The sequence below is a fragment of the Zeugodacus cucurbitae genome, chromosome 2 (assembly GCF_028554725.1).
Source record: "Zeugodacus cucurbitae isolate PBARC_wt_2022May chromosome 2, idZeuCucr1.2, whole genome shotgun sequence".
Classification (NCBI taxonomy): domain Eukaryota; kingdom Metazoa; phylum Arthropoda; class Insecta; order Diptera; family Tephritidae; genus Zeugodacus; species Zeugodacus cucurbitae.
In genome coordinates, this window is record NC_071667.1 from 9,072,550 (window position 1) to 9,099,964 (window position 27,415).

General features: G+C 36.1%; 2 protein-coding genes across 2 annotated transcripts in view; both read right to left on the reverse strand.

Moving 5' to 3' along the window:
* Positions 1-1,683: 1,683 nt before the first annotated feature.
* Slc22a3_1 (solute carrier family 22 member 3) lies at positions 1,684-6,638 on the reverse strand. The gene is made up of 6 exons (XM_011180973.3): positions 5,804-6,638; positions 3,701-3,855; positions 3,461-3,629; positions 2,882-3,204; positions 2,680-2,814; positions 1,684-2,619 (listed from the first exon to the last, which is right to left on the reverse strand). Exons 1-6 carry the CDS (start codon positions 6,532-6,534, stop codon positions 2,078-2,080), a joined length of 2,055 nt encoding a protein of 684 aa, XP_011179275.1. The 5' UTR covers positions 6,535-6,638; the 3' UTR covers positions 1,684-2,077.
* Positions 6,639-9,329: 2,691 nt separating this feature from the next.
* The window catches only part of LOC105210174 (neuronal PAS domain-containing protein 2), an 80,091-nt gene continuing 62,005 nt past the window's right edge, over positions 9,330-27,415 (reverse strand). The window contains exons 4-11 of the mRNA XM_054235970.1: positions 20,605-20,694; positions 17,053-17,450; positions 16,885-16,991; positions 16,746-16,824; positions 16,109-16,436; positions 15,669-16,049; positions 14,577-15,599; positions 9,330-12,976 (exon numbers count right to left, since the gene is read on the reverse strand). Of these exons, the coding sequence (XP_054091945.1) occupies positions 12,248-12,976; positions 14,577-15,599; positions 15,669-16,049; positions 16,109-16,436; positions 16,746-16,824; positions 16,885-16,991; positions 17,053-17,450; positions 20,605-20,694 (3,135 nt within the window). The 3' untranslated portion in view covers positions 9,330-12,247. The remainder of the gene's footprint in view (positions 12,977-14,576; positions 15,600-15,668; positions 16,050-16,108; positions 16,437-16,745; positions 16,825-16,884; positions 16,992-17,052; positions 17,451-20,604; positions 20,695-27,415) is intronic.

Below are 27,415 nucleotides of genomic sequence, written 5' to 3' on the forward strand. Positions count from 1 at the left end.
CGTCCTCCCCCCTCTTTCCATGACTCCGCATTGTCTCATTTCGCTGACATTTCACTTCCTCAGTCCCATACATACATGTGTATATATGTACGTCTGGAGATCAGCACTTGTCTATACCTTCTGGTAAATAATTGATTTAAGTTTCGAGTGTTCACTGCAACACAGTGTCATCATTTGTTAATTAAATACGCACTCGATTATGTCATTTGCACTATGCCATCTTTTTGTTGGTAATTTTGCATTGCTTTTTGGAAACCATTCTAAATCAACTGCATAGCAGCCAGAGTATAAACTATTTTAACTCCTAACTTAATATTTAAGAGCTTAATTAGATATGTATTATAATTGACTATAAATTGCTGTAAAACCCCATATGCAACTCTGCATAATTGATTCAACGAGTTGACCTCTCTTGCCGCTCAAAAGATAAACAAATTTAACCTCATGTGAATCTCCATATTTTAAACAAACAGGGCTTCACAGAAACTTTCAAAAAAACTAGCAATCCAAATTTGAAAAACTTTGACCAATGTGACCCCACAACATATAATCAAACTTGGCCTCATGTGACACCTCAAAATGTAAACAAACCCCGGCCAAAGATCAATGAGATCGACTAAAAAGGTAGATAAACCCCGATAAAGGTCAATGACCTCAGCCCAAAAAGTAAACAAACCCCTGTCAAAGGTCAATGACCTCACCCAAAGGTCAATGACCTTGGCCCAAAAGGCAAACAAACCCAGCCAAAGGTCAATGACCTCGCAAATGTTTGTTTACATTTTGGTCGGGGTCAGTGACCTTCAGCAGGAGTTTGTTTACCTTTTGGACGAGGTCATTGACCTTTGGCAGGGGTTTGTTTACTTCTTGGTCAAGGTCATTGACATTTGACAGCGGTTTGTTTACCTTTTATGCTGAGGTAATTGACCTTTGGCCAGGGTTTGTTTACGTTTTGGGCCGAGGTCATTGACCTTTGGTCGGGAATTGTTTACCTTTTGGTCGAGGTCATTGAGCTTTAACAGCGGTTTGTTTACCTCTTAGGCCGAGGTCATTGACCTTTGGTAGGGGTTTGTTTATATTTTGATCGAGGTCATTGGGCTTGGGCACCGTTTTGTTTACAATTCGGTTGAGGTCGGCGTTTTTGACGTCAAAGTTGCTACTATTTTAGAAGGTTTTTTTGGAATTTGTTTGCATTTCGAAAGGTCAAGTGAATTAAAACTAGCGTTCACGATATGTATATCTAGTTAATGAAGGTCAACTATGGAATGCCGTCAGTAAGGGTTGGTAAATATATTACCACAAGGCCTTGTACTAAATATAAAAATTTACGTTAATCTTGATTTTTGGTGAGACTGGAAAGGGCTGTTTTCAGTTGCGCATGTTGAATCCATTCAAAATCGGATGAAATCAATTGCAAACTCATTTGGTGTGACTAGAGAACTTAAATAAGTTTTAATACTGTTATAAAGTTAACTGTGTATAGCGCCACCTGGTGGCACACGGTTAAGACAAACTGTGAGAGTTTATTGCGGCATCTATTGGGCTCTTTTATTCAACGGCTTGCTTATTGATAATGCGACGGAAATGCAATGCTGAAGCATACTTTGGGGCTCTTCACTTTTTTCAATAAAAATCTTTATTTATCCACTACCATTTATTATTCTATAAATTATATTTATTTATAAGTAATTTTTCTAATTTAATATTTTATTATATAATTTACACAATCATTAATAGTGAAAATTTACATATTTTAAGCAATATCAAAATTATATTTAATATACATACACTTGAAGACTACTACGTATGTTCTTTTTTCTATACATCCATTACCACCAGACATACATATATGCATATTCAAAGATATTATACATATATAACTTTTATTACGATGAGAAAGCCTTAAAGCGTATCCAAAGTTCAGATTCTTCTAAACACCTGCTAACGCGACATAAATCTATATAATAGTATGTATTATTATCTAGTATTGACGTCAGAGTTGAGGTTAGGAAATCCGTTGTCGAATTTTTTGTTCACACATCCTAAAGCATACACATAATACATTGTCTGATCTGTTTCATTACAAATATGGCTCGCATATACGCTTTTCATTTTCTTTCTCACACTTCTCTCTTGGCGCCACCGCGACTTCCTGTTCCGTTATTGTTTCGAATTGCGATTTTACCAGCCATAGATCGGAGATACTTATCGTCAAAGTATTATCATAGAACTCCGATTTTGTGCCAAGTGAAGCACGACGTAAAAGCTCGGCGGAAGAGTTGCGTCGATATGTGTTCGGTGTGGGCACTTTGGATAAGCGTGGTTGCTCCATATTCCAGAAGGCGCGATTGAGAAAGCACAGCATTACACCCGTAATGACTGCCAATGAGGCTAACACTGTAATGGGGCTTAAATTGTGAATATTAATTGTCACCGCAATTGATGGACCGAAAATGAGCCAAAAGCGACTATGCGTCACCACCGAATACATCAGAGTTGGACGCTTCTCGGCTGTAACGATTTCACCAGTACAAGTGGCCAGCACGGCGAATGTGACGGCTGTGGCGAATTTTAAAAACATCCAAAAGATCATTTCGTAACCCACACGTCGACTTGGTTTCACTGTAATTACAAATCAGTGTTATTAAATATATTTTCTGGACTCTTATTTCTATAACTCACAAGTATTCGGCACAGTCCAGATTAGATATGTAATAGCGCCCGCTAAAGTCAGCAGCTGACCGCACCAAAGCCAACGTCGTCTGGTGTAGAGTATCAAATAGAGACCCATAAAGATGCCGAGCACCTCGGAGAGTCCTGCAATTGAGTGTTTGTTTCATTTATGAAATTTGATTTTAAAACACTCCGTGTCTTACAAACATACCCAAGCACACGGTATTGACGTGTATATACTCCATGCCCATTGTTCGGATCATCAGCAGCGTCACATTGTGTAGTATCATCGCGCCGACCCACGCGGCGTGCACACAGCAAATATACTTGCGTTCGGTCGTCTTATCCCAAATGGACCAATAGCGTGGCGCACTCGTTGCTTTTTGTTGTAGGTGTTTCGCTTGATTCGCCAACTTCTCCTCAAGATCCAGTGGTATGGAACGGTGATTGAGCGTGGCCGAATTTAGTAGCTGTTCGAGCGCTCGATCTAATTTATTGCAGCTTAGAAGCCAACGCGGCGAATCGGCGATCCATCTGTTGATATAGGAGATTTATTGGTTATTGATATTTTGTCGATTTAAATTATATGCTTTGAGGAAAGGGAGGACTTATATAATAAATTTCCTCAAGGGTTACTAATTCAATATCTTTATAAAGCTTCAAAAGTATTTAAAGAAATCTTCTAAATTTAAAATAAAAGGTGTTGAACTTTTTAAGTTATTTGGATAAGTTTTAGTTGAATCTGTTCTCGGACTTATAATGGTTTTAGCAAAGAGTGATATGTGCTTACCTATGCACAAAAATTAAAATAATCACCGACGCCGATATGGCCACATACAAATAACTCCAGCTATCAAAAAATATTGATATACCCGGTAAAAGTATAAGTCCAATGCCCCAGAATAACTCGGAAAGTGTTGTGACGATGGTTTTCGCGCGTCCGTCTGTAATATCCATTACTAGAAGATAGTGTAAGAGGCATAAGTGATTAGTAAATAGCAAAAAAACTGAATGCTAATGCTCAACTCACATATAACTTGGCCGGCAGACATTATAACGGTACAAGCGATGGATGTTAGGCAACGGAAATAAATGTGTAGTTGGAAATTTGTCACCAAGCCTGTTATGCAGCCACAAAAGACTTGGAAAAACATGCCGATGAGCATTAGGCGCCGTGGACTGACACTGTGAAATGTAAATAAAAACAAAAATAATAATTTAGTTAGGGTTGCCACCTTTTTGAAGTAAAGAAAATGACTATAAATGGTAATTTTTGAATAAAAATACATAAAACAAAAAACCTTTTCTGACTTCATTACAAAAGTGGCGTAGTGCTATACAATCCAATTCATTGCTCGTTAAAGTTTTATTAAAGCAACAATTAAGGCAGTAGTCTGCTTTAGAAGCCGAAAAAATCGTTTTTTTTAGCAATTTTTTTAAAGGGAAGGAAATAATTGCGGTAAACGGAATTTTAAGACGATAGTGTACTATATTTAAGGCTTAAAAAACAATATTTATTATTAAAAAATAATGCAATTTTTTCAAAGTTGTAAGTATTAGTATTCTGGAGCGCCTGGAGCCTGCACTTCTAAATCGGTGCCGGTGATGGAGGTCGTGCAATGCATCTGAAACAGTCTAACCAAGTTTTTTTTTAATTTTTATAAGGTTCTTTTCTTTATGAACTAAAAAAATACCTAAGAAGTTTTAAAATTACAAATTTTTTCGAAGTTTGAAAAAAAAAATCACTTTTTTAAGAAAAAAAAAAATTGACTTTAAGTTGCAAAACAAGTAGTTTAAATAATACTTTTGTCCAACTTTTTTAGTTCAAATAGAAGATAATTTAATACTGAAGCTAGATCATTTTGGTTTTTTTCGATCGGACATATATTCTTTTTGCTATCGCCGGCACCGTTTTCTAACACTTGTGAAAATGAAAACTCGAGAAAACGCGCTTTAAAGGTCTGCCTGAGCATTCGCACCTGCTCGACGCTCGGCCACTAAAACTGCTCTAGCATCGAAAATATGTCGAATTGGCCTCTGGAATTTTAAAGACATATTCTTGGATAGTTTTGGAAGAGATTTAAAACAAAATAAACAAACAGACTACTGCCTTAAGTCCTATATCCGCTTGCCATTCTATCTCCATTGAATTAAACCAATTTATTTAATTTATATCAGTTGTTTGTTCGATTCGTTGTCGTCGTTTTGTCATCTTCGTTTTGTTATGTTAAAAATCAATATTTGAATACCTTATTAAGTAAATTTGCTGGCAATTTGCAAAAATTTAAAGCGCTCTAGACTAAATATAATTTAAACGTTATATATGTCTAAATACTAAAAAAAAATATCAAAAAAAATTATGTCAACAGTAGATTACTCTCGTTGTTGTAAATAATCATTACTTATGCAAAATTATGCCTAAATAGCAACACATTCCTTTAATAATTGAGTGATTTAAGTCATCAACAAGCAGACAAAGTGTTAATCAGCGTATATTAGAGAGTCATGATTGAGGGAAAATTTTGCGAAAACTGCTCTGCATGGAAATCAGCTATTTGAATAAGCAAGTACAATTTGTTGAACGACTATCGCCTATCACTAGGAACAGGTATTTTTCAAGAGTTGATATCATATATTGTTCAGAAATATAATTATTTTAGACTAGTTCGAAATAGATACTGAACTAGTACGATTTATATACTCAAGAGCAATTAATTTTGATTTGGCTCAGTTTATCTGTTCGTGCTTTCATTGAAATAAATATTATTTACCGACTTAACTACAGTCTCTCTTCCTATCTCCCTCCCCAAAAATTAGGTCCAAATCTCTAACTTTTCTGACTATTTCGATTTTAAACAGAAATTCTTTGTGGTAAACACTTATTTTCTTTCGAAATTTTTTGTTTTTTTTTTTTTGCCGACAGCTAGCTTGCAGTTGTGTCCACGAATCTTTCGTATTAACAGTTATCACGTTTTTTATAAGAGGTTACTTATGCACTGAATGCATAATATTTACTTATATGAATACGTCCTCACTGTATTTCACTCACAAATTTACATACGCAAAGTCACGGCGCTAATTGCATTTAAAAACAGATTTTTTTTAAATAAATTGGGCAAAAATCGCACTTAACTGTTTTAGCGCGTGTCGCGCCACTAGCCCACCGATGAAGGCGCCCAAGCCATGAAACGACTGCGTCACCGATATCAACAACTGACGCGAACAAACCAAATCGAATTGCGACACTAACGATATGTATTCGGAATTATGCTCGAAATGTTCGCACGGCAGCACATTCACCTTCAGCTTCAACGAACCATCCGCCTGGCGCACCACATCCGGCTGCTCGAACGGATTCGTATAGTTGGCATGGCTGGCGACGAAATCGCGGTGTAATTGCTCCTCGTAAATATTGCAGGCGTCCACATAGAAGCGACGATCGGTGCCGCGCTCATCCGACACCGGATGCGACATGCGCACCCAGGCGGGCGTGTCGGACGTCAGTGGACCGCTGCTCAGATTCATGAGTGCCGGCGGGCGGCAGTAGTAATCGCCCTTCTTCGGTGTGGGCGCCGTGTAGATAATGCAAGCCATAAACCAGGCGGAGGGTATTTTGCAGAGAAAGATGAGTAGTATCGTGCGTAGCTGCCAGTGACCGAAGTTGCCACATACTTGTTGCACGATGTCGGGTGGCGCTGGCGGCGGTACAGCCAAGCTGATTGCAGGTGGCGTTGTAGAGTTTTGGTGTTTGTTTGCTGTTGTTGTATCGCTAGTGTTGTTGCTGTTGCTTGTGTCGTTTAGTGTAAAAATTACCGGTGTAACCGTACTTGTGCTAACTTTTTCTTGCATCTCAACCGCAGCCATTTTAGGCGTAATCTATTTTACTTCGTCGTAATTATTTTACCGTTCACCGATTCCTACGAGTTACTTCCGTCAGCTAGACCGCGCGACTGTGTGGGCACTCAGTCTGCTAAGCGAACTTTTCTACCAACCAGCATCCGCAATTCGCCGCAATTTGTTCGCTGTGGTGCTTCTGCGAGGTAGAGTCGCTGTGACAATTGATTGTGTCCACTCAATATTGATACCGTTAATTAGTAGTGTCGCCCACTCCATAAAAAAAACTCCATATGAAGTACACTTGTGATTTTGTTTGATATATGCGGGGAACGTAAATAATTGGAAGATTTGCACAAAGCCGATCATGTTTACTATTTACAATAGACGCCGATTTATGCATATATTAATTCACCTATACTATATTCATGTATAAAGTGTGATAAATATTGTTTGATTAGCTAATAATATCTTACACCAGTTATTTGTACTAATGAGTCGATGATTTATGGTTTGTTCTAGAATTATACCTTAGCTGTAAAGTTTAAATAGTGCCGTTTCGGGTACATACCGAATAAACAGTTTTACATTATACCAAGTATGACTGGATGACAATTTGCATTTCTGGGAACTAGAGAGAACTGTAAATGTTAAGGTTTCCTTAACTCTGAAGTCGTGTTTCTGCAGTTATGTAGCGTGCTCAGAAAAAACTTGGAACATTCATGGTGCTAGGGGCGAGCGAGGTCATGCTAGAGTTCGAACAAGTCAATGTGAGGTTTAAGGAGCTATACTAGTGTGACATTTTCGATTTCGAAATCGATTTTTTTATTTTTTGCTTATTCGATAGTTATTACTTTCAAAAATATCTTGTGAAAGCGATAAGGTCATATCTTGAAAAGTTTTTGAATGGCAGCGCTCTAAGCCGCTCGCAGGTATACATAAGTCAATATAATCGAATCATTAAACACGTTTTTCTCGAAATGACATATCTCAAAATTGTTGACTCAACTCAACGACCGATCGACTTCATATTGAAACTGAGTATTGTTGAATATATTTCCTACACAAGGATCTATGATTTGTTATTTCAATTTGGCATTAAAAAACGGCTATTTTTACCTAAAAAACGACATTTTTTAACTACGCCATTTTATTAATTTGGGATATTTTTCAAAAAATCGTAGTTCATTGTATAGGAAATACCTTCAACTTTCCACACTTTTCGATTTTTTTTTTTGTTTCAGCTACTCTTTCGGCCGGAATCATGTCAATAGTTGGGGAACTTTTTTTCGGTTCCTCCCAAGACAGCACATAACTCCCTTATTTTTCAATCCAAACAACTTCGAAACATTCGAACGAGTACTTTCTTTAAAAAAAAAATCCGAAAATCGCCAAATTTTTAATGAGTTATACTGGTATAACCCCGTAAGGTAGTAGTCTGCTTTACAGGCTTCAAAAAATCAATTTTTTTGTTTTGTTTTAAATCTCTTCCAAAACTATCCAAGTATATGTCTTTAAAATTCCAGAGGCCAATTCGACATATTTTCGAAGCTAGAGCAGTTTTAGTGGCCGAGCGTCGAGCAGGTGCGAATGCTCCGGCAGACCTTTAAAGCGCGTTTTCTCGAGTTTTCCTTTTCACAAGTGTTAGAAAACGGTGCCGGCGATAGCAAAAAGAATATATGTCCGATCGAAAAAAACCAAACTGATCTAGCTTCAATATTAAATTATCTTCTATTTGAACTAAAAACGTTGGACAAAAGTATTATTTAAACTACTTGTTATGGAACTTAAAGTCAAAAAAGTGAATTTTTTTTGCAAACTTCGAAAAAATTTGAAATTTTATAACTTCGTTATTTTTTTAGTTCATAAAGATAAGAAACTTATAAAAAATTTGGTTCGACTGCTTCAGACGCATCGCAAGGCCTCCATCACCGGCACCGACTTACAAGTGCAGACTCCAGCTGCTCCAGAAAAATACTTACAACTATGAAAAAATTGTAGTATTTTTTAATAATAAATATTATTTTTTAAGCCTTAAATATAGTACACTATCGTCTTAAAATTCCGTTTACCGCAATCATTTCCTTACCTTAAAAAAAATTGCTAAAAAAACGCTTTTTTTCGGCTTCTAAAGCAGACTACTGCCTTAAACGAGGTCAGGCTAGAGTTCAAGATGGAGTTTAAACGAGATGCCAGAGGTCAATGTGGTTCACCCTAACTTATTTCTACTTAAATTGTTTGTCTCTACAACAATACTTTCAAATAATATTTGTTTATTTTTGCCTATTGTGTAGAAGGATGGTTTTCGCGATATAACACGTGACATCGATACAAATTGTTTTATAGACGTCAATTGTAGTATCAGTGACTAAAAATATGAAGTGGCAAATTTCACCAGTGCATGTGACTTGCTGGAAAATGCTTGCAGTTAAATATTAAAAGTACAAAAATACACTTATTTATTGACTTTGTATGTATATATTTGCTTTTAGCTGCATCAACGCACATTTTAGTGAATTTATTAGAATTTCATATTATTCAATCTATAAATTTTTTGATAAAAAAAATATTTTTAATGAAAATGAAATACTAAAATAATATTTATATATTTAAATTATATAAATAATTAAAAAATTTTAATTTTAAAAATTTTAAATTTTATATTTTAGGTAATAGTTTCAATGACACACTTACCTGAAGCTTTTATAACATAATAAAAATAAAATATCCAAAAACTATATTTTCATAATTTTTAATGATTTATTTTAATTTTTAAGTTTTTTTTTTTTAATATTAAAGTATATCTGTATTCATACATTGTTTTCATTATTATAATAATTTTTTGTGGTTTATATAGCTAGAATTAATCGAAGTATGTCTACAAATTTTAATTATAAAAATTTTAATGGCCAAATGATATATCAAATTAGTAAGAAATATTAAAAAAAAATACTAAAAATCGAAAATTGTTATAAAAAAGTCAAATTTCTAATATAATTTTAAATAATTTTAGCAAAGCAATTAAAAAAATATTTTAAAAACTTTAAAATTTTTGTCACATACTATTTTTTAGTTACATATTTGTTGTTTTATTAAATTAGTTTTGGTCACTGGTTACGGCTAGAGAATTGCTATAATTTCCATAAATTGCTTATGTTTACTTTAATGCTACGATTTGTAGTTTTGGAACCAGTAATTCGCTTAGAGTTATAGGCAAATGCACACTATTTACAATAAATGTGTGTGAATTTCAGAAAATGTTTTTTTTTTCAATTTTTTTTCTGCTAATTGTTTTGTTGTTATTGGCGTTTAGTTGAAATTTCAATTAAAGAGGAAACAATATTTAATCAATTATTTTTAATATATATATTTACATTTTTCAAGTTTTTGTTTGTAATTATTAGCGACTAGATATGCGAATAAAATCCGTTATTTATTTACTATTGATATTTTTATAATTTTATTTGTAATTATTTATGCTTAATATTATTGCATAATTGTTTAATTAATTAATTTTTTTAATTTAATTTTTTTTTATATTTATTAGTTAAAATTATTTTCTTCTATTCATCTATTAATAACTAGCGCTAAAGCAATAGGAAACTTTTCACTTTATATACCAAAGTTTATATTACATTGTACATATTTATTTGATTTAATTAAAAATTATTAATTATATTATTAAATTGCTAAATATAATTTAATTGAATTTAGTATTGTTTTTGCTAGTATACATTAATTTTCCAAAATCGTATCTCATATTTTTTTTTTAATTTAATTTTTTTATATATTTAAATATATTGGTATACATTAGTATGCATGTGTAAGTGTGTGTGTGTGTTGGCATGTACTACCATATTGCATGCTTAATGTCGTGTATTTATATATAGTTTTATAATATTTAGTGCATAAAATTTACAATTGCATTATAAATTGCTTTCTTGTTGACGTGATAAACTCACAGAAATTTTGTCGTTTTAAATTTTTCAGTTTTACAAAACTTATTGCAATGCTTAAGATTTTTTATAGCATGCAAATGGAAAATTGGCGCTTTGTTTTTAATGTATTTTTGAATTTTTGAATTTTTTCAATAATTTCTTTTTTTTCAAATATATTTCTTGTTAAATATTTTATAAAATATATGCGATTTCAAAAATGATAATATTATTTTATTTTTTTTAAGTTCAACGCATGCACTTCTTTTCTATGATTTTTTTTTTTTTTTTGTAATTTATATTTAAGCTTAGTTCTTTGGTTGTAATTACAACTACTGTTCTCATCTTGTTCACCGTAAGTGCTGATATTTTTTGTATACTATAAAAATCAACTAAATTAGAAGAATAATTTGTGAAAATGGAAAGAAAAAATTATATTTCTTTTCATTAAAATTTTTTTTTCTGCAAAATACAAATTTTTTACTCAGATTTTTTTCATTAAAAAAAGTTTTATTTGTTATTGGCTGATATTATTATTATTGTTGTTGTTGTTTCTGTAGCATTATTGTTGGTAAAATGTTGATTTTTTTCTATTTTTCTAGTTGTGGCTTATTTCGAAAACTTTGTGAGTTTGGGAGAATGATTTGTTTTTTTTTTTTAATTTATTTTTAATTTTTTTATTTATTAAGGAAGTATTTTTTTGTGTAGCAAATATTTTTATAGTATTGTAAAATATATTTTTATACTCTCGCAACAAATGTTGCTAAGAGAGTATTATTTGTATAAGTAATTGAAATGTAAGTATTATCGAATGACTAATCTACTTTTAAGTGTAAGCACTGGCTATCAGCGCTTTGCACATTTGGAAAATCTATTGCTGACTGTATGTGAACGATTTAATTTAATTTTCTGTTTAACTATTTATTATTATTTAAAATATAATTTTTGTGTGAAAATGCACTGCTGTTTTTTGAATATTTAATTTACAACTTTTTGTTGAATACTCTTAGAAGAATATCACAGAAAATCATATAAACAATATTATTATTATTTTATTTCAATAAGTAATTTTCAGATTTTTATCAGCAAAGTAAATAGCATGTAAAATCAAAAGACTTAAGACACAAACTTTTTATGAGAATCATACTGTTCAAAGACGTTCGTGTCTTAAGTCTTTTGTTGAAATGTTGCAGAATGCAGATTAACAAAAAATTCCTTACTACTTGCTCTTCTTATAATGCGTACATCAGTTTTATTGTGCAATATTTATGGTTGTGGAAGATTTTTATATTATTTATATTTGGCAAACGGCTTTTTAAATTTTATTCACACTTTTTTTTGTCACACCGTCAGTTAAAATAAGTCATTATATTGGAAACTCGGAAATTTTGTTTATTTAGCGGCTCACCAAGAATCTTTGAAATTAATTTTGTTTATTTAGCGGCTCACCAAGAATCTTTGAAATTAATTTATTTTAATATATTTTTTACTTGCAAACTCTAACTGTCATTTATTTTTAATGAAAGGACAAGTTAACACAGTTATTTATTTGTAGGTTACGCTGAAATTAAAGCAAATATGTATACATATATATTTTCCAAAAAATTTTCTGAAAAGAATACTCTTTTTTTTTGTGTTAATAAGACTCATAGTAAAATTTATAAAAAATTTATATCAGAATTTTTTTTAACTTTCCTTTTTTGCACAACACTGTATCATTATAAAAACACGCATTTACTCATTACAATTTACGCATTACATTTGCCCAACCATTGGCCAAATTCCTGCCAATAGCTCCGACGAACCGCTTACTGATTCAGCAGCGTGTTGGTCACCTCCGAGAAGGAGCAAAGCGGATTTCCATTTGTCATAATGTGCTCACTAATGCCGTTGCTAATAATGCTGCCTTGTTGACTGTTGCCACTGCCGGCGCCAAGCACAGTCGGACCGCCGCTGCCGCTGATCAAGTACGTCGCGGTGGCGGCGTTGGGCGCGTAGGCCAGGGCTGTGTGCGACAACAGTTGTGCGGTGTGATGGTGCGACGAGGCGACGGAGCGTTGTGTTAGATTGTGATCGATGCCGTTTAGTGCTGTTGTAGTTGTAATAGCTTCGCTACCATGTATGGGCTGCAGTGCGGTGCTCAGCGGCAGCGCGCCATCGCCGTTCATCATCGATGCCGGTGTGATTACGATCGGCGCTATGATTGTCAATTGGTGATGGTGATGGTAGGCAGCGGCGGCGGCAGCCGAAGCGGCTGCTGATACGGCACTCGCGCTTTGAATGTCTGTATCGCTGCCATTGCTGCTGCCGCCATTCAGTAGGGCAATATGCGCTCCGGCGGCGGCGCCGACAGAGTTTGTTAGTGTTGTTGCGCCGTTGCCAGCGCTGGGGGAGTGGCACGTGGGTGATGAGCTAGACGAAGCTGTTGAATTGCAACCGGGTAGTATTTGCAATTGATTGGCGTAGCTCAGTTGTTGCAGTTCCAGTTGCTCCAACTGCTGTTGTTGGTGTTGCTGTTGTTGATGGTTGAGCAATACCTATGGTCGTTGGTTTTTTGTTTGTTATTTTTGTTTGTTTGTTATCATTTGAAATGGAGGAGGTAAGAAATTTGCATTGTTAGTAGCTGAGTTCGATAGTTTTCGGTACTAAAGTAATGTACATACATATGTACATATATATATGTATATATATATATACATATATGTATATATGTTGTATGTACATATGTAATATACAGCAAAGTGTCTAAATCTGTGTTTCAAGTGTCACATTAAAGTTGTAAGCAAATAATACTAGTGTTGGTGTGCATTGGCACATATTTTACAATAACATTTTATAATAAGTTTCGTGTAACAACAACAACAACAATAATAATATACAACAAAAAGCTACAAATTGGTTTTCTTTTTCAAATAAAAGTGAATATGGTTGAAATTTTACAACATTTTTTGTTGGTGTTTTTTTATATAAAATTGTTATGTGCTTATGTGCTGCAACTAATTTACATATTACTATAACAAAATTAAGCTAAGCGAAAGCAACATAAAATTTATCATCGAAAATTAATCAGAGCTTTGCATATGTACATTGTCCTCTGTATCAACTGTTTTACCTTTTCAAAATGTTGCCTGTGTTAATCTAAACAATTGGTGTTGCAACATTTTTATTGAAAATATGTTGCAAGCACTAATTCCCCAAAAATATGATTGTTGCCTTTATTCTTGCACGAAATTAATATTATGATAATTTTTCGAAATATTTTTTGGCAACATGTTGCTAGCAACATTTTAACAATAACCGATACAATGTTGTTGTGCTAAGATGCTTGTTTATAGTAATAAAGCCTTACTAAGAGGAATTACGTGCAAAATGTGCCCTCTATCGATGTACGGCAACATTGCATACTAAATTTATTTCATTAACAACCTTAATATATAACATGTTGCTAATAATTGCTTATGATAATTCAGCTTTCACCATATCCATATACTTGGCTCAAAACATATTTCCAGCAATATTTCAATTTCTACTCTGATTTTCTCATTAAGAAAGAAAACATAGTTGTACCATTACAAAGGACTGATTTCTGGAAAAATTTAAAATCGTTCAGCAACATGTTGATAGCAACATTTTTACTTAAAGCAACAAGTTGCTGGCAACATTTTTAAATAATTTAGTAAGAAGAAATTTATTTCCTGAAAAAATGAAAAGGTTAATTTAATTTTTTAGCAACATGTTGCAGCAACATTTATAGTCCGAAATTCATAAAAGAAACTAACACAGCAAAATAGTTGATGTCAAAGCGTCAATGCAAATTACATTCACAAACAAATTAATATTGCACCACAACAAAGTGACAATTTTATGTCGCCAGCCAATGCCTCTTTGTCTACAAACTACATATACATAGACACATTACGTTATTTGTGTATTTTCTATTAACTTGGCTCACAGAGCGCCCCCTACATGCTGCGTAGCAGCTGCAGCCGTCACAATGTGTGAGCCATTATGTGCAGTGCTGGAAGGAGAAGAAGAAGAAGAGGCAGGATTTGCAGTGCTGAATGTATTGTTGGTGGCATGGTGATGGTGGTGATGGTGATAAGTGAAATACGAATGCGAGTACGCAGGACTCCATACCTCGCTACTGTTCGCCGCTACATGAGCGGCGTGCGCATGCGCATGATGATGATGGTGATGAGGATGAGTGTGCGCATGTGCCGCATGTGGGTGTGTATGCGCATGCGCATGAGAATGATGATGAGCATGGTGGTGTGCTGCCGCCGCCGCTGCGTGTTGTGACTGTGCGTGCTGGTGTGCAGCTGAGGCAGCTGCAGCTGCTGCCGCCGCCGCTGCTACAGCGGCTGCTGTTGTTGGTGTCGAACCGACTTCTGACGACGATAGGCGCGTGGAGTGCAAGGGCAGGTTGTTGGCGGTAGCCGTGGAAGGAGTGCTCATATCACTGGCGGTCGTGTGTTGCATGTGGGTGTGCAAGTGCTGTTGCTGTGTCAGTGAGTGCGCCAAATGTGTAGCAGTGGTATTAGAGAGTTGTTGTTCAGCCACCGAATTGCCGCTGGATCGTTGTATTGATTGTTGTTGGCTTGCTGGCGCTACCTGTTGTTGTTGATGCTGCTGCTGTTGCGGGGAAGTGGTGTGTGAGGAGGAGGAATACAGTCCCGAATCATCGTGCTGCAGTTGATAACTATCCGGTGTGGCAGCATTTTTAACATCCTTCACGCTGGCGCTGCCATTCCATTTGGCGCTGACCACTTCATTTTCGTTATTGTTGTTGTTGGCATAGCTAAGCCCATTTGTCAGCGGTGTAGACTGTGGCGAACGTTCGGCGTTGCTATGGTGACGCCTACTGCTGCCGCCGCCAATGCTGTTAATGGGAATGCCGCTGGACTGTGAGCCCCACATCAGCACAGTTTGCCGCTCATATTGATCCTGCTGCGGCGCGGCTAGTTCCAACTTTGGCGTTGCGCTGCCACCACTGCCGCTGACACCATTCACTGTTATATTTGTGCTGCTGCCTATTCTGGCCGCATGTGCAGCAGCGGCTGCGGCGGTAGCGCTCCCATCTATCGGCGATGGTCCATCCGATGAACACGACACCACTTCCATGACGTGTGGCGAGGATTTCGGCGTCTTCAGTGGAACTTGCTACAACGAATCGTGCAACACATTGTTGTTGTGAGCGTGAAAATGGCCGCCAAAGTAGCACGGACTCACCTGTGGCGTCGATGTGGGACTTCCATACCCGCTACTATAGCCGCTATAGTATTTCCCCGTTTCCTGCCACTTGTCGTCTTTGGGCGCAATCGTATAGCCATCGTAGGGCAGAAAACCGTTAGTCACATAAGCAGAAGCAGGTGCACCGGTGTGATGATAGTCTGTGTAGTAGCTGCTTACGCCCTGCAGTCGATATTGATGGAAGAGATTCTCGGTCACAGGATAGAAATTGGTGGAATGTACCGAGGTACCCATGTAGATGTTATCTGCAGCGGTTGCATAGGGCGAGGTAGTGTACATGGGATTGAGATTCGAATAGGCGGCGGCGACAGCCACAGCTGGATCGGGTAGATACTCGACAACGGGCGCAGGTGAGGTCACCTACAATTGTAACTTTTGTAACAACCATTTTAAATTAATTTTAAATGCTGCACACTTACCTGCCCCAGAGAAGATTGCTGTGGTTGCTGTTGTTGCATTTTACGTTTGGTCCGACAAGTGGAGAGAAAGTCACGTAATTGCGTTTTATAGCGTCGATTCGGCCGTGTCGGTGTCACTGGCGGTGGCAACGCATTCGGTGAGGTGCTTGGCGGCACCACCAACTGTTCTGCCTCCGAGAAATATGTGGACGCAAGCCCGGTGTCTAAGTAGCTCACCTTAAAGTCCATAGTACGCTTCCCAAGCAGATCATGTCCCTCCTCGTCCATCAGCTGGCGATGTGTACAGATCACAAAGTCGGGTTTGGAATTTTTATAGACCAAGCGGGAACTGCAAGCGACATAAGAAATGTATTCATGATTTTATTTTTGCAGCTGCAGCTTTCTTTTAGCTATAGAAGGTCTAAGTTCTTCTGGGCTAAAGTAGTCTATTGTGCAATCTTTTAATCCAATCTTCCACAGAGGTGCTATAGAAGGTCTAAGTTCTTCTGGGCTAAAGTAGTCTATTGTGTAATCTTTTAATCCAATCATCCACAGAGGTGACATATCTCTGTGACCAAAAGGGTGTAAAGTTGGAGCGAATTTATAACGGGCGGCAGGAACGTTCTACTTTGAATAAGAAACTTTAGCTAATACTTACCTCGTCTGCAGCCACTGCCATTCGCCGTTCTTCTTTTGGTAACGGTAAGCGATCATACCGGAAGCGCCAGTTTTCAGTACTAGAATAAAAAATAGTATTTTTGTATACGAATTCAGCATCCAACCATTATGCTACTCACATTCCTGATGCGCACTGGCCACATAAGCCAGGTCATCGTAGTGGACCAGATCATAACCACCCATATTGCCTAGTTCGGCATCTGAATAACCCAGCACGTGTTTACCACTGTAATTAACAACAACAACATTAGTTTCATAAAAAACATTAAATTCAAGCCCTCACTCACCGCTGATCCATGGAGACTAGTGAAAAGTCCAATTTATGCTTCGACTTGAACATATTCTCCTTGTGCGGTATCTCCAGCAGACTGGGCGGCCCAAACGGTGTGCAATAGGCAAAAAGCGCCAATGGTGGCTCTTCGGTTTTGCGATTTTGGCCATGCAGTATCTTGATGCGTCCACGTATGTCCAGTCGCAGAAAGCCGGAAGTATTATCGAGCAGGCAACGAAAACGCACGGTGAAACTACGCTCCAGATAGAGCGCCTTATCGGGCGCCAATGTATCAGCCAGCTGTATGGTAGACATGTCGGCGGGAAGAAATGAGTTCCACAACAGTTGACGTTGCAGCTCCTCACGATCCTCTGAATGGACTAGCTCGTAGACGGACTGATGCACGATGTCTGACTGGAAGTAAGAAATAGAAAAGAACGAAAATCAATAAAGCAAGTCATGTGATAAGACATCAGGGGTCATTAGCCGTGTTTCTTTCTTCGTTTTTTACGTTCTTTTTTTAATTATTTGGCTTAGCTGTGATTCTTTGTGTGGCTTATTGATTTCTTTATTGGTGCAACGGTTTATAAATCATAAAACAGACAAATTGAAAAGCTGGGTTTGTGCATATCTGTGGTGGTACTGCATGAAGTGAACTTGTTGGTTTTGTTGTTCATCTTTTTTTTAATATTTTCTCAAAAGCGCCAAATTGAGACATATCTGCAAACATTTCTTTTTTTACCGTAGACCCTCTTTGTGCTTACGGTATTTGTTTTCTGCCGCGTCTTTGGATGTAGTATTCTTTCGATGGTTGGCTTGGGCTCAATACAGTGCAGAAAATTATTAATTTAGCAGACAGAGATGAAGATAGAAAAAATTACACCCAAAGATAAACTGAAATGAGTTCTTGGGTTGTTTTCTTCACAAATCGGTAATTCTAATCTGTTTCCAACTTTATACGAATAACCATTTTTTCTGGACAATTCTTGTAACCTGTCCAAATTGAATCTTTCTCAAGGTTCTTCAGTTTAAAATAGTTTCGGACACCTTCCTTAAAAATTAAAAAAAAATCTTTAAGGTAGGGATAAATTTAATGGTCCCAATAGGTCAGCTAAGGCTTTTGGTGACCTTTTGGTCTTTGAAGATGCCAAAAAGAGAGCTTTACGGAGGTCTTGAGAAAGGCAAGGAAATATACTTGAGACTTTGTTGTTGCAACCACAATTGTATTCTTTAAACGATTTCCGTCCCAGAAGAGCCAGTGAAATATTGACTCTGACGATGGAACGATGGAACGATGGAGCAATAACTAGAACCCACTGTGCGCTGCTGCACGGACTTATGAAACAGGGTGGGGTTCGGCCGGCCGCGAGACAACGTCTTGATTTGTTTTTGCAAGTAACTGGTGTTTGAAACCAAAATAACAACAACACAGAGACATGACCAGGCAAATCGACAGAACCAAACCGATCGACCGACTATAAATAAAAATCAGATCAGCGGGTGGATTGCGCAATCGCACTGTGCAGCAAAAACAACAAAAAACAAAGGCAAGCAGTAAGAACAACAATAAAACGAGATATGTGAAAAGTGAAAAACAACAAAAACAGCAAACCCCAGGCAGATGCAAACGATTGCTGTCTCAACAGGCCAACTCATGTGTCGTTATTAAATATGTATGTGTGTATGTATGTATGTAAGTATTTGCTTGTTTGTTATTATTGCCTTTGAATGGCGTTAAAACGAACGCATTTGCGGATTCCTGTTGCTAGCAGCGATCAAATTGAATCGAACTGAGGAATCAAATTGAATTGTATGTAGCCATAATGCTGTACGCATGTGTGTGTGTGTGGAGGGGATTCCAGCAAAGGCAGCCACTTGCTCCCGTTCGCCAGTAAAGCTGTATAAAAGCTAACTTGGCGGCGTGCGCATGCGCATGCGCCTGTTGATGTTGTCCTCAGCGGCAGCTTGTGGCATTTGGGCTGTGTTTGTTTGCTCAAAGATTTGCCAAAAGCTGCGCATACAAATATATAAGCACTTTGACTTAGCGCATGTAACCAAGAGCCGACGCTGTTAGTAAGTTCAGCGCACACTTTGTTGTTGTTGTTTTTCTTATATTGCGTACTCGTTTATTGCCAATGCATTTGTCTGATTGTTTGTTTAACTGTTGTAGTTAAAAAAGCGGAAAAAGTGTTGCAAAGTAAAAACAACAAAAAATGTTGCTACATGATTTGGGTTGCAACACATTTACCAAGCTGCCTGCGCTGCCACTTTCAGACAACAATATCTCGTTGCAATTCAATTGTTAAAACAATATTTGTATTGCGCCAGCACATACAATAACAACAAACATTGTGCATATGTGTGCTCCCTCTGCGTTTGGTTAGTTGTTTGTGCAATTTTTAATTTAGTTGTAAATGTGTAAATCGACATTTGCGCCCGCCCATTTTGGCATCTCAATTAAAAATTAAAACTTCGACTGCACAGACTGCAGCTGAGCGCTTGATTTGTGGACTTTTTTTTTGCTTTATATTGCAGATGTGAGTATATATGAATCGGTGAGTAGTACAAGTGTAGAAATTTTAAAATCAGTGTTGATTAAAAAAGTTAGATTTTTTTTTAATATTTTGACATTTTTTTTGAAAATAAATAATTTTTTTATTTTTTGTTTTTTTTTTTTTTATTTAATAATTTTATATCTGGATATTTTAAAAAAATATACAATTTTTTCTGAATATACATTTTTTAAAGAACAACTGAACAAGTAAAAACAAGCACGTTGTTGAGACCATCTTGGCTTCGTTTTTTCCTTTTTTTTTAGAAACGTATTTGGAGTCACTGTATACCGTATTTAGAAAGCAGAGATAATAATTTTTTAAGATATTATTCCTTTTTTAAACATAACCTAATCTTATTTTCCATTCAGTTATTCAAAAGCCGCAAGCGAAATGACTTCCTCACCACGTGTTGGAAGATAAATGAGCGTACATAAGTATATACTAATACATACTTAAAAATCTCTTTTCTATTTTAACATTCGTGTTTCAATTCAGTAGTATTCCAAAAACAATACAACGAAATTGTTGGCATTCAAAGTGTAATTAACCACAAATCAAAGACGGTAGCGCATTTGATAATCACCAGCAATTAGGAATTTTGAAAAGAGGAAAAATGTTAATTATACGGACGACCCAACAGACGCCGTTGAGTTACAAGTGCGTGTGAAGTAATGTCAGGTTGTTGCAACAAACGATTGGTTTCATTCACAAAATTGACACAAACGGCATAAAAAATAAAAATAAAAAAAATGAATACAAAAACAAAAAATAAAAATAAAAAATAGACAATAAAATCATGAAAGAAATACCAAATAGATATTTAATCGATTTGAGAAAGCAAAGGAAATATAGAAAGCATTCAATTGGCATTGGCATTAAAGAAGGGTGAAGGATTTTTATATTATTTTAAATTTCTGTTTTTTTGGTAGAATTGTAAGCTATTGTGCTATCAAAAATGTTGATTTATTCATTCTTTCGGTAACTGTATTTAGTTTGTTGTTGTAATCACTCACCTGATGAAAACCCAAATAGCTCTCGATGCTGTGCGTGGCAAAGAAGACCTCGCCTTCACATGTCAGAATCATTAGAAATCCATTTAAGGCCTGTAAGAGAAAAAAAATATTAAAAGAAATCATAAAATAAATGAAATGAATAATACATTTGATATTTGAGTGTTAGCAAAAGAATTGTATAATAAGTTTGATAAGATTAATCACTAAACTGTAATTGAGTAGGAACGAGAGGAAGTTGAGCGTAGATGTGACTGCAAAAGATTGGTAGGTGTTTCGGCGCACTTGAAGAAATAGTTGTATTTAAATAACTTACTGAAAGTCAGACGGTCATATTTAATTACAATTAAAATATGTTACAACAAAAATGTATAAAATTTATAAAAAGACAAACTGGTAGAACCAGCCAACCACGCAGTGAAATAGAAGTTTTATTACAAATATTAAAAAAAAAGCGAAAAATGTGCTGTTTGACGCACAAAAGACAAAATAATTGCCACAAAGAAACCGAAGAAGCCACAACAACGTCCAAGTGATCGCCGCCAAGCAGATCGCTACCGGCAAGAGGTGTGGCAAATCACAACGCCACTCTTCTACGATATTCTTACATATGTACATACATGTTGTCATAGCCGCCATTGACGGTTGTAAAAAGATTAATCCATCATTTGTACATATTCCAAAAAAATAAAAAACCAAAAAAAAAATATAAAAAAAATCAGTGAAGAAATGCTGCATGAATGAAAGAGTGAGGCTTAAGCGCCACAAGGCTCATCAAAATCGACGTTGAAAAGCCATGCGCCAGTCACTCGTCTACTAACACACGTACGTATTTATTTTTGTATATATTTCTGAGCAGAGACACCCTGTAGAGGTCTACATCAAACGGGGAAACCAGGAAATGGCAAGCAATTAAAGCAATGAGCACCACTATATATACATATACATATTACAGTGTGGAAGCTGCGGTCGAAATGCCTCTAATACAGAATTGACTTTGATGAGGGCAACGTGTTTATGTGGTTAAGCTTATTGTTGTAGTGGTTACTGTATAGACTTTTTTTACCTGCGCACTTGTCGTGCCAATTTTGAGTATTTTCTATTTGTCTTAGCATACACACATACAGACATACACTTTGTAATAAATATGAATTTTTTAATCGAAACCACCGATTTTATACATATATTTCCGACACTTGATTAAGCGTCTACTTCATTACATTATTATTCCTGTGAGGTTTCATTCATAATTTTTGGTGGTTTGCGATTTGAAAGCGTTTCGTATTTTCGCTGTTTTCTGTACTATATAATAGTTTAGGATCAGTCGAAGGTGAGTTGAATGTTAGAGTTAATGAAATTTTGCAATTTCCTGTAAGTTGTGAAATATGGTGTCCAATGAAAGTGAATTTATTTGAAAAGTACCTCTATGCGGATTTTAATACATGAAAAAATTGTAGGTTAGGTTTTTGTCTGATTTTTAATCGGATGATCAAAGAATGCCAAACTTGTATATTACTTGTTTTACTGAGAGCTTGTGGGTTTCACCTGTCAGAAATTCGCCAATCAGTGACAGAAGTTTCTTATATGAGGTAGCAAGCTCATTTTACCGTTTGCTTTCCGACCTGATGGCAATCGGATTCAAAACTTTCCCAGTATTGTTTATTGAAAACCGACTTCGGAAAACGCTTTGTTGATAGGAACACCATTGATAATATAACGGTTGTAAAGATTGCTATAGATTGTCCTAGGGCGACAGCAATTGCGAAGCTCATCACTTACGAGTATACAACTACCTTATATGACGTTCAGTAGCTAGTTTTAAATCAATATAGGGGGTTTCAGAGGTTTTTGTCATAACCCATTTATAATTACCGACTAGACCATAGTATATATATCAATGAATATCATTAAGTTTGTAGCTACTATACGCAATCTAGATAATTTTTCTATGTAGTTTTAGTCTATTTAAAGCGTTTCAGACCTTCTAATATGGTTAAAGCTGAGCATAGTTCAAAAAATCTATTTTTTATTGCCGTGTTTGAACTCCAACTATTCGCTTGACGATAGTGAATAACCAAAACAACACTAAAATTGATGCTATTTACAATAGCAATGGGATAGACGATCGAGGAGCCTCATTGCATATCTTTATGAGAGAAATAAAGCGTGGAAACCCCATTACATTTTCATTTAATAAGAAAAACCGTAACCCCTGCGTCGATTTATTTTCTTTTTCTGCTTATTTCACATGTGCAACAACGCACTGTCAGTCAACATAACCAAATTAAGGCGTATGGAGATTGCAAGCGCATGCGCATGCGCAACAGATCCAGCGCGCGCATCACACACGCACAAAATGTGTGGGGAATTGTGAATATTTTGTCTATTTTCATTATACGCAGCTTGTTTTTCAAACAGCATTGCATCTACTATGTGCAAAAATAATATACTTATAGGTGTGTATGTATGTATATATGTAAGTTTGACGCGCAGCTTGTAAATTTGCAATTTAATGCATACATAATGTGTTAGTGTTTTAATTTTCCGCCAGCAAGTGTATGCAAGTTTCATGCCACATTTTCATTGCAGATTTGTTGTTGCTTGTTGTTTTAGGCAGTCAGCGCTCACAACTTGGGCTGCTGCGTGAGACGCTTAGCTTTTCGGCACATTTTCGCAATATTTTTTTACCCACATCTTGTTGTTATTTTTTTATCTAATGATTTTTCACCTCAACGTTTTTCGCCTTTCAGCATTTGCACCGCAGCGCGCAATCTTTAAGTAGCTGTTAATTGGTTTGGCGCATGCGAATCGCACCATTGCCAACAAACAAACAGCTAGGACGGCAATAACAACAACATTGCCAACAATAACAACAAAAAAATTTTCGCAATAAAAACCAATTTATATGCTCGCTGTATTTACAAGCGTTCAAGCGATGATTTTCTATTGCTCTATATTTTTGTTTCCGCGCCTGCGCCGCCGCACCTGCACACACTTGCCGCAGCTTGTTTGCCACTTTTCACAACTTCCTCTTCATCTTCGCTGTGCAAATATCTGGCATGTATTTATTTTCTATTTCTTATTTTGCGCTTTGATAATTTTCATAAATATTTATATGCAGCAACAATTGTTGCCTACAATAATAAGACTGCAGAGATGTAGACATAGACATATACATGGGTATAAATATTTATAGCCTGTTTGCGCTGAAAATTGCAGAAGAATGCCAAAAGTAGTGCAAAGCCAACACAAATGCATTTCGTTGTTTCTTATAGTTGTTGTTGTTGATTAGTTGAACTGAAATTCATTCAAGTAAAACCAGCAAATGCATATATATACCTCTAAATATACATATGTGTTTATGTCACTGCTTTGTGAGGCGTTAAAAATGGGCGGCCCACTTGCAGACGCTGCTCGTGTGATTCTTCTTATTGCGCTCATAAGTTATGATTTTTATTTTAATTGTACTCATTGCGCATGTGCAACATTGCATTTCCAAGAAATTGTGCATATATTTCGCAAATAGCACGCATGCCACATGCACACATTGTATATATTTCACTAGATTTGATTGGCGCTGCGGCCTGATGAGTTCTTGGATTTACAAGAATTTAATTTTTTGATATGAATGCACAGGGTTGTTTAGTTGCAGCCCATCAGTGTGAATATAACCAATATTTTAATCTTTTTGATCATATTTGTAATCTCAGAAATTCTAAAACTGGAGAATTTTTGACGAGATGACAGATTTTTAATAGAGCAAATTAAGAAGAGATGATTCAAAGATACTTAGTAGCCAGTTTTAGGGTAAAAACATCAAAACTCTCGTTAAACTGTACAAAGTCCCAAGATTTTCATTTAAAATTTTCAGTTTGAAGACCCCGAAAAATACATTTAGTATAAGTAAAATTATGTTGTTTGAGGTTAGAGGAATTTTGGAGGAGCATTCCTATGATTTCATTACTCTTAAGGTATGAACGAAAAAAATCTGATTACAACTCCGATCTTACGTAAATAGAACTAAACTGGTTTATTTTCACCAATCAAGGCATTGCCAGTTTATATAGGGTGAGCCCGATGTCTATTTATATTTGAAATGACAGTAGCTAAATATTCAAAAGTCAAAATACTCCTCATAGTCCAAATTTATTTTCAAATACATTTTTTCGTCGGCGACATAATTTTTCTTAAGGAATTAACAAGTCGTTTACAACAGTAAACTCTCCAAAACACTTTTTAAATACTAATTGTGGTTGTTGTAGTGTTAAAAACATTTTCTAAATGGTTTTGAACAATCCTCAGTTGTGTACCGAATCGGGTTCGTTCGGGTTTCGTATACACGATTGCCGAACGAGTTGATCATACAAAGCGAATGTTAGAAATTATTAGAGTCAAATAATCAAAAAGATTTCAGTAAAAATACTTTTGTTGTACCGTGTAGTTTCGATTGAGCGTTACTGCCACTTCTTAGCGATTTTACTTGGTTAAAGAGGCATGCTAAGAAACTATCTATTTAATAAACTTAAAAAAATTTCCAAAATTTTCCATTTTTCGAGAGAGAATTCTAAGGTTTGGTCCGAGAATATCATTTTTATCTTCTCAAAACCGTTACGCACCACCAAAAGTTGAAGAAAAATAATTCTCTCCACTTTCTTCAAAATTTATTTAAAAAAATCATTTGTATTTGGACCACCCTTTACACCACGAATAATCTACTCAAGTCAGCATCGCATATACGAAATCGTTGATTACACTATCATATTTGTGTTTTGTTGTTGTTTTTGTACCTCACTGGCGTGTATTATTAAAATCGCATTAGAACGCGCTATCAAAGCGAACAACGAGCACAACAACAACAATGACAACGAGAGCAATAGCAACAGTTGCAGCAATTCTAATTAGCTCAACATTTGTATTTGTTGTTGCAACGAAGCGCTTGGCGACGAAGTTGGCGGATGTGGACGAGCAACCGACTTTTCTCAAATAAAAAACAACAAAAACAAATCTTAAGAAACAAGTGAGTAAAAGAGTTAATACATCACAGCTCGCATGCTGTCTGCAGTCGCAGTTGCCACAGCCAAAGCACATACAGTGCAGAGGAAAACAATTAACGGGGCACAGAGACAGCGCCAGCAATGACGATCACTCGACGAAGACGCGCAGAATCGAGTGGAATAGTCGTAAATGTTGGCAGGCAGGGATAGCAAAGGGCAGCCGACTGCAAGCATAGCGCGTCACGGCGATGAATAGGGCGGAGTAACGGAAGAGCGAATTGAGCGACTGACTGACAGCGATCCTTGTGATGATTATTGATGAGCTGTGTCCGCCCCGAAGCAGCCGAATTGCCTAGCATATGATATTTAGTGTGTGTGTGAGTTCCAATGTGAGTGTAAGTTAGCGGCGGCGAGTGGCTGACTTGATAATAAAACAAAAATAGCAACAACAAGATAGATTTTATGACAAACCAGATTGTTAGTGATGTGAAAACTAAGAAAATGTTATTTTTGTTTTTTCCTGGATTTTTATTGAGTTAATGTCTTTTTACACATATGTGAATATATATATGTACATATCATAGACTTCTTTAGAATATCGCCGCTCAGTATATACATATGTATGTTCATATGTATTATAGATTATTGTTATTATGGCATCTATTTTATTGTTGCTGTTTTTCTCTTCTTCTGCTGATGCATTTAAAATATGACGCCACTTAATATTTTTATGTGTATATAGTTATGTTTGTATGTATACATATATTTATATAAATGCCAGTCAAGGATGCCAGTTTCACACTATCGCTTCATCTTCTCCGCTTCCTCTTTTTTTCCATGCTGTTCTTCTGCAGTCACTAGCGCTTTATACAAACTCACTCCGCTTTTGATTGCCATCATTATTGCTGCGTTGCCCTTTGTCCCTCTCCACCACTGCGTTAATGACGCAAAAGTTGCAGTTAACTTCGCCCTCCACTCCGCTACTCGAAACTCCACAACATCTCCGTAGCGTTGCGTGTGGCATTTAGTTTTATTTACGGCTGCCTGTTCTCCACCTTTCACACAGCCCAACTCATCCATCTCTCCAAAATGTCCGTCTGCCTGCTTCTCGTGGTCAACTATGCTGCGGGCAGACGTTGCTAATTTGTCTCCTGCATTTAATATGCTCGGCACTGCGCCCGTTAAGCCTGCATTGAAGGTGTCTTTTCTGACGTTTGGCGAGTGTTTGAAGATCGCCGTAATTTGTGCCGTTATAAATGTACGCGTGTTTGTGTGTGTGTATTTGGGTATGTAACATCCATTTGCCTGGGCTTATGGGCGCTATAGGCAAAGTGATATTTAAATACACCCAGATTAATTACAACTACTTGAAGTTTTTTACAAATTACTCTCATCTTGCAATTAAAATTCATTAAATTTATCTTTAACTTTTGTGATGGATCCTCAGTGAGTCCTTTATGCTGATTGCGGTGATCATTCACGTTGTAGTCACATTGAGGATTACAGCGTTTGTTGACTGTTTGAAGCGCCGCCTGGTCTTTTTTCGACTCCTTGGGATCATTCGCTATAATTGAAGTGTAGTGAACTGTTACAAAAATAAGAACCTTTTAAGTAATTTAAGGACGACTTTCTAGATATTCGTATGACCGAATCGATATGTTCCCTATACAGAATATCCAGCAGATCATAAAATTCATCTCCGATAACCTCATTATGTCCCTAAATGTTCCCCAATGTTCTTTTTCCATGTTTGGTCTCATTTTCTGAATTATGCAGTTTTTAAGAATCTAATTTATATAATCTGAATTAAAATATAAAAA

Coding starts and splice junctions, on each gene's coding strand:
- Slc22a3_1 (XM_011180973.3), bottom strand. CDS start 6,534: ATGGCTGCGGTTGAGATGCAAGAAAAAGTTAGCACAAGTACGGTTACA. Junction 3,856..5,803: donor GCGCGACACGCGCTAAAACA/GTTAAGTGCGAT, acceptor TACATTTCACAG/TGTCAGTCCACGGCGCCTAA. Junction 3,630..3,700: donor GTCTGCCGGCCAAGTTATAT/GTGAGTTGAGCA, acceptor ACTATCTTCTAG/TAATGGATATTACAGACGGA.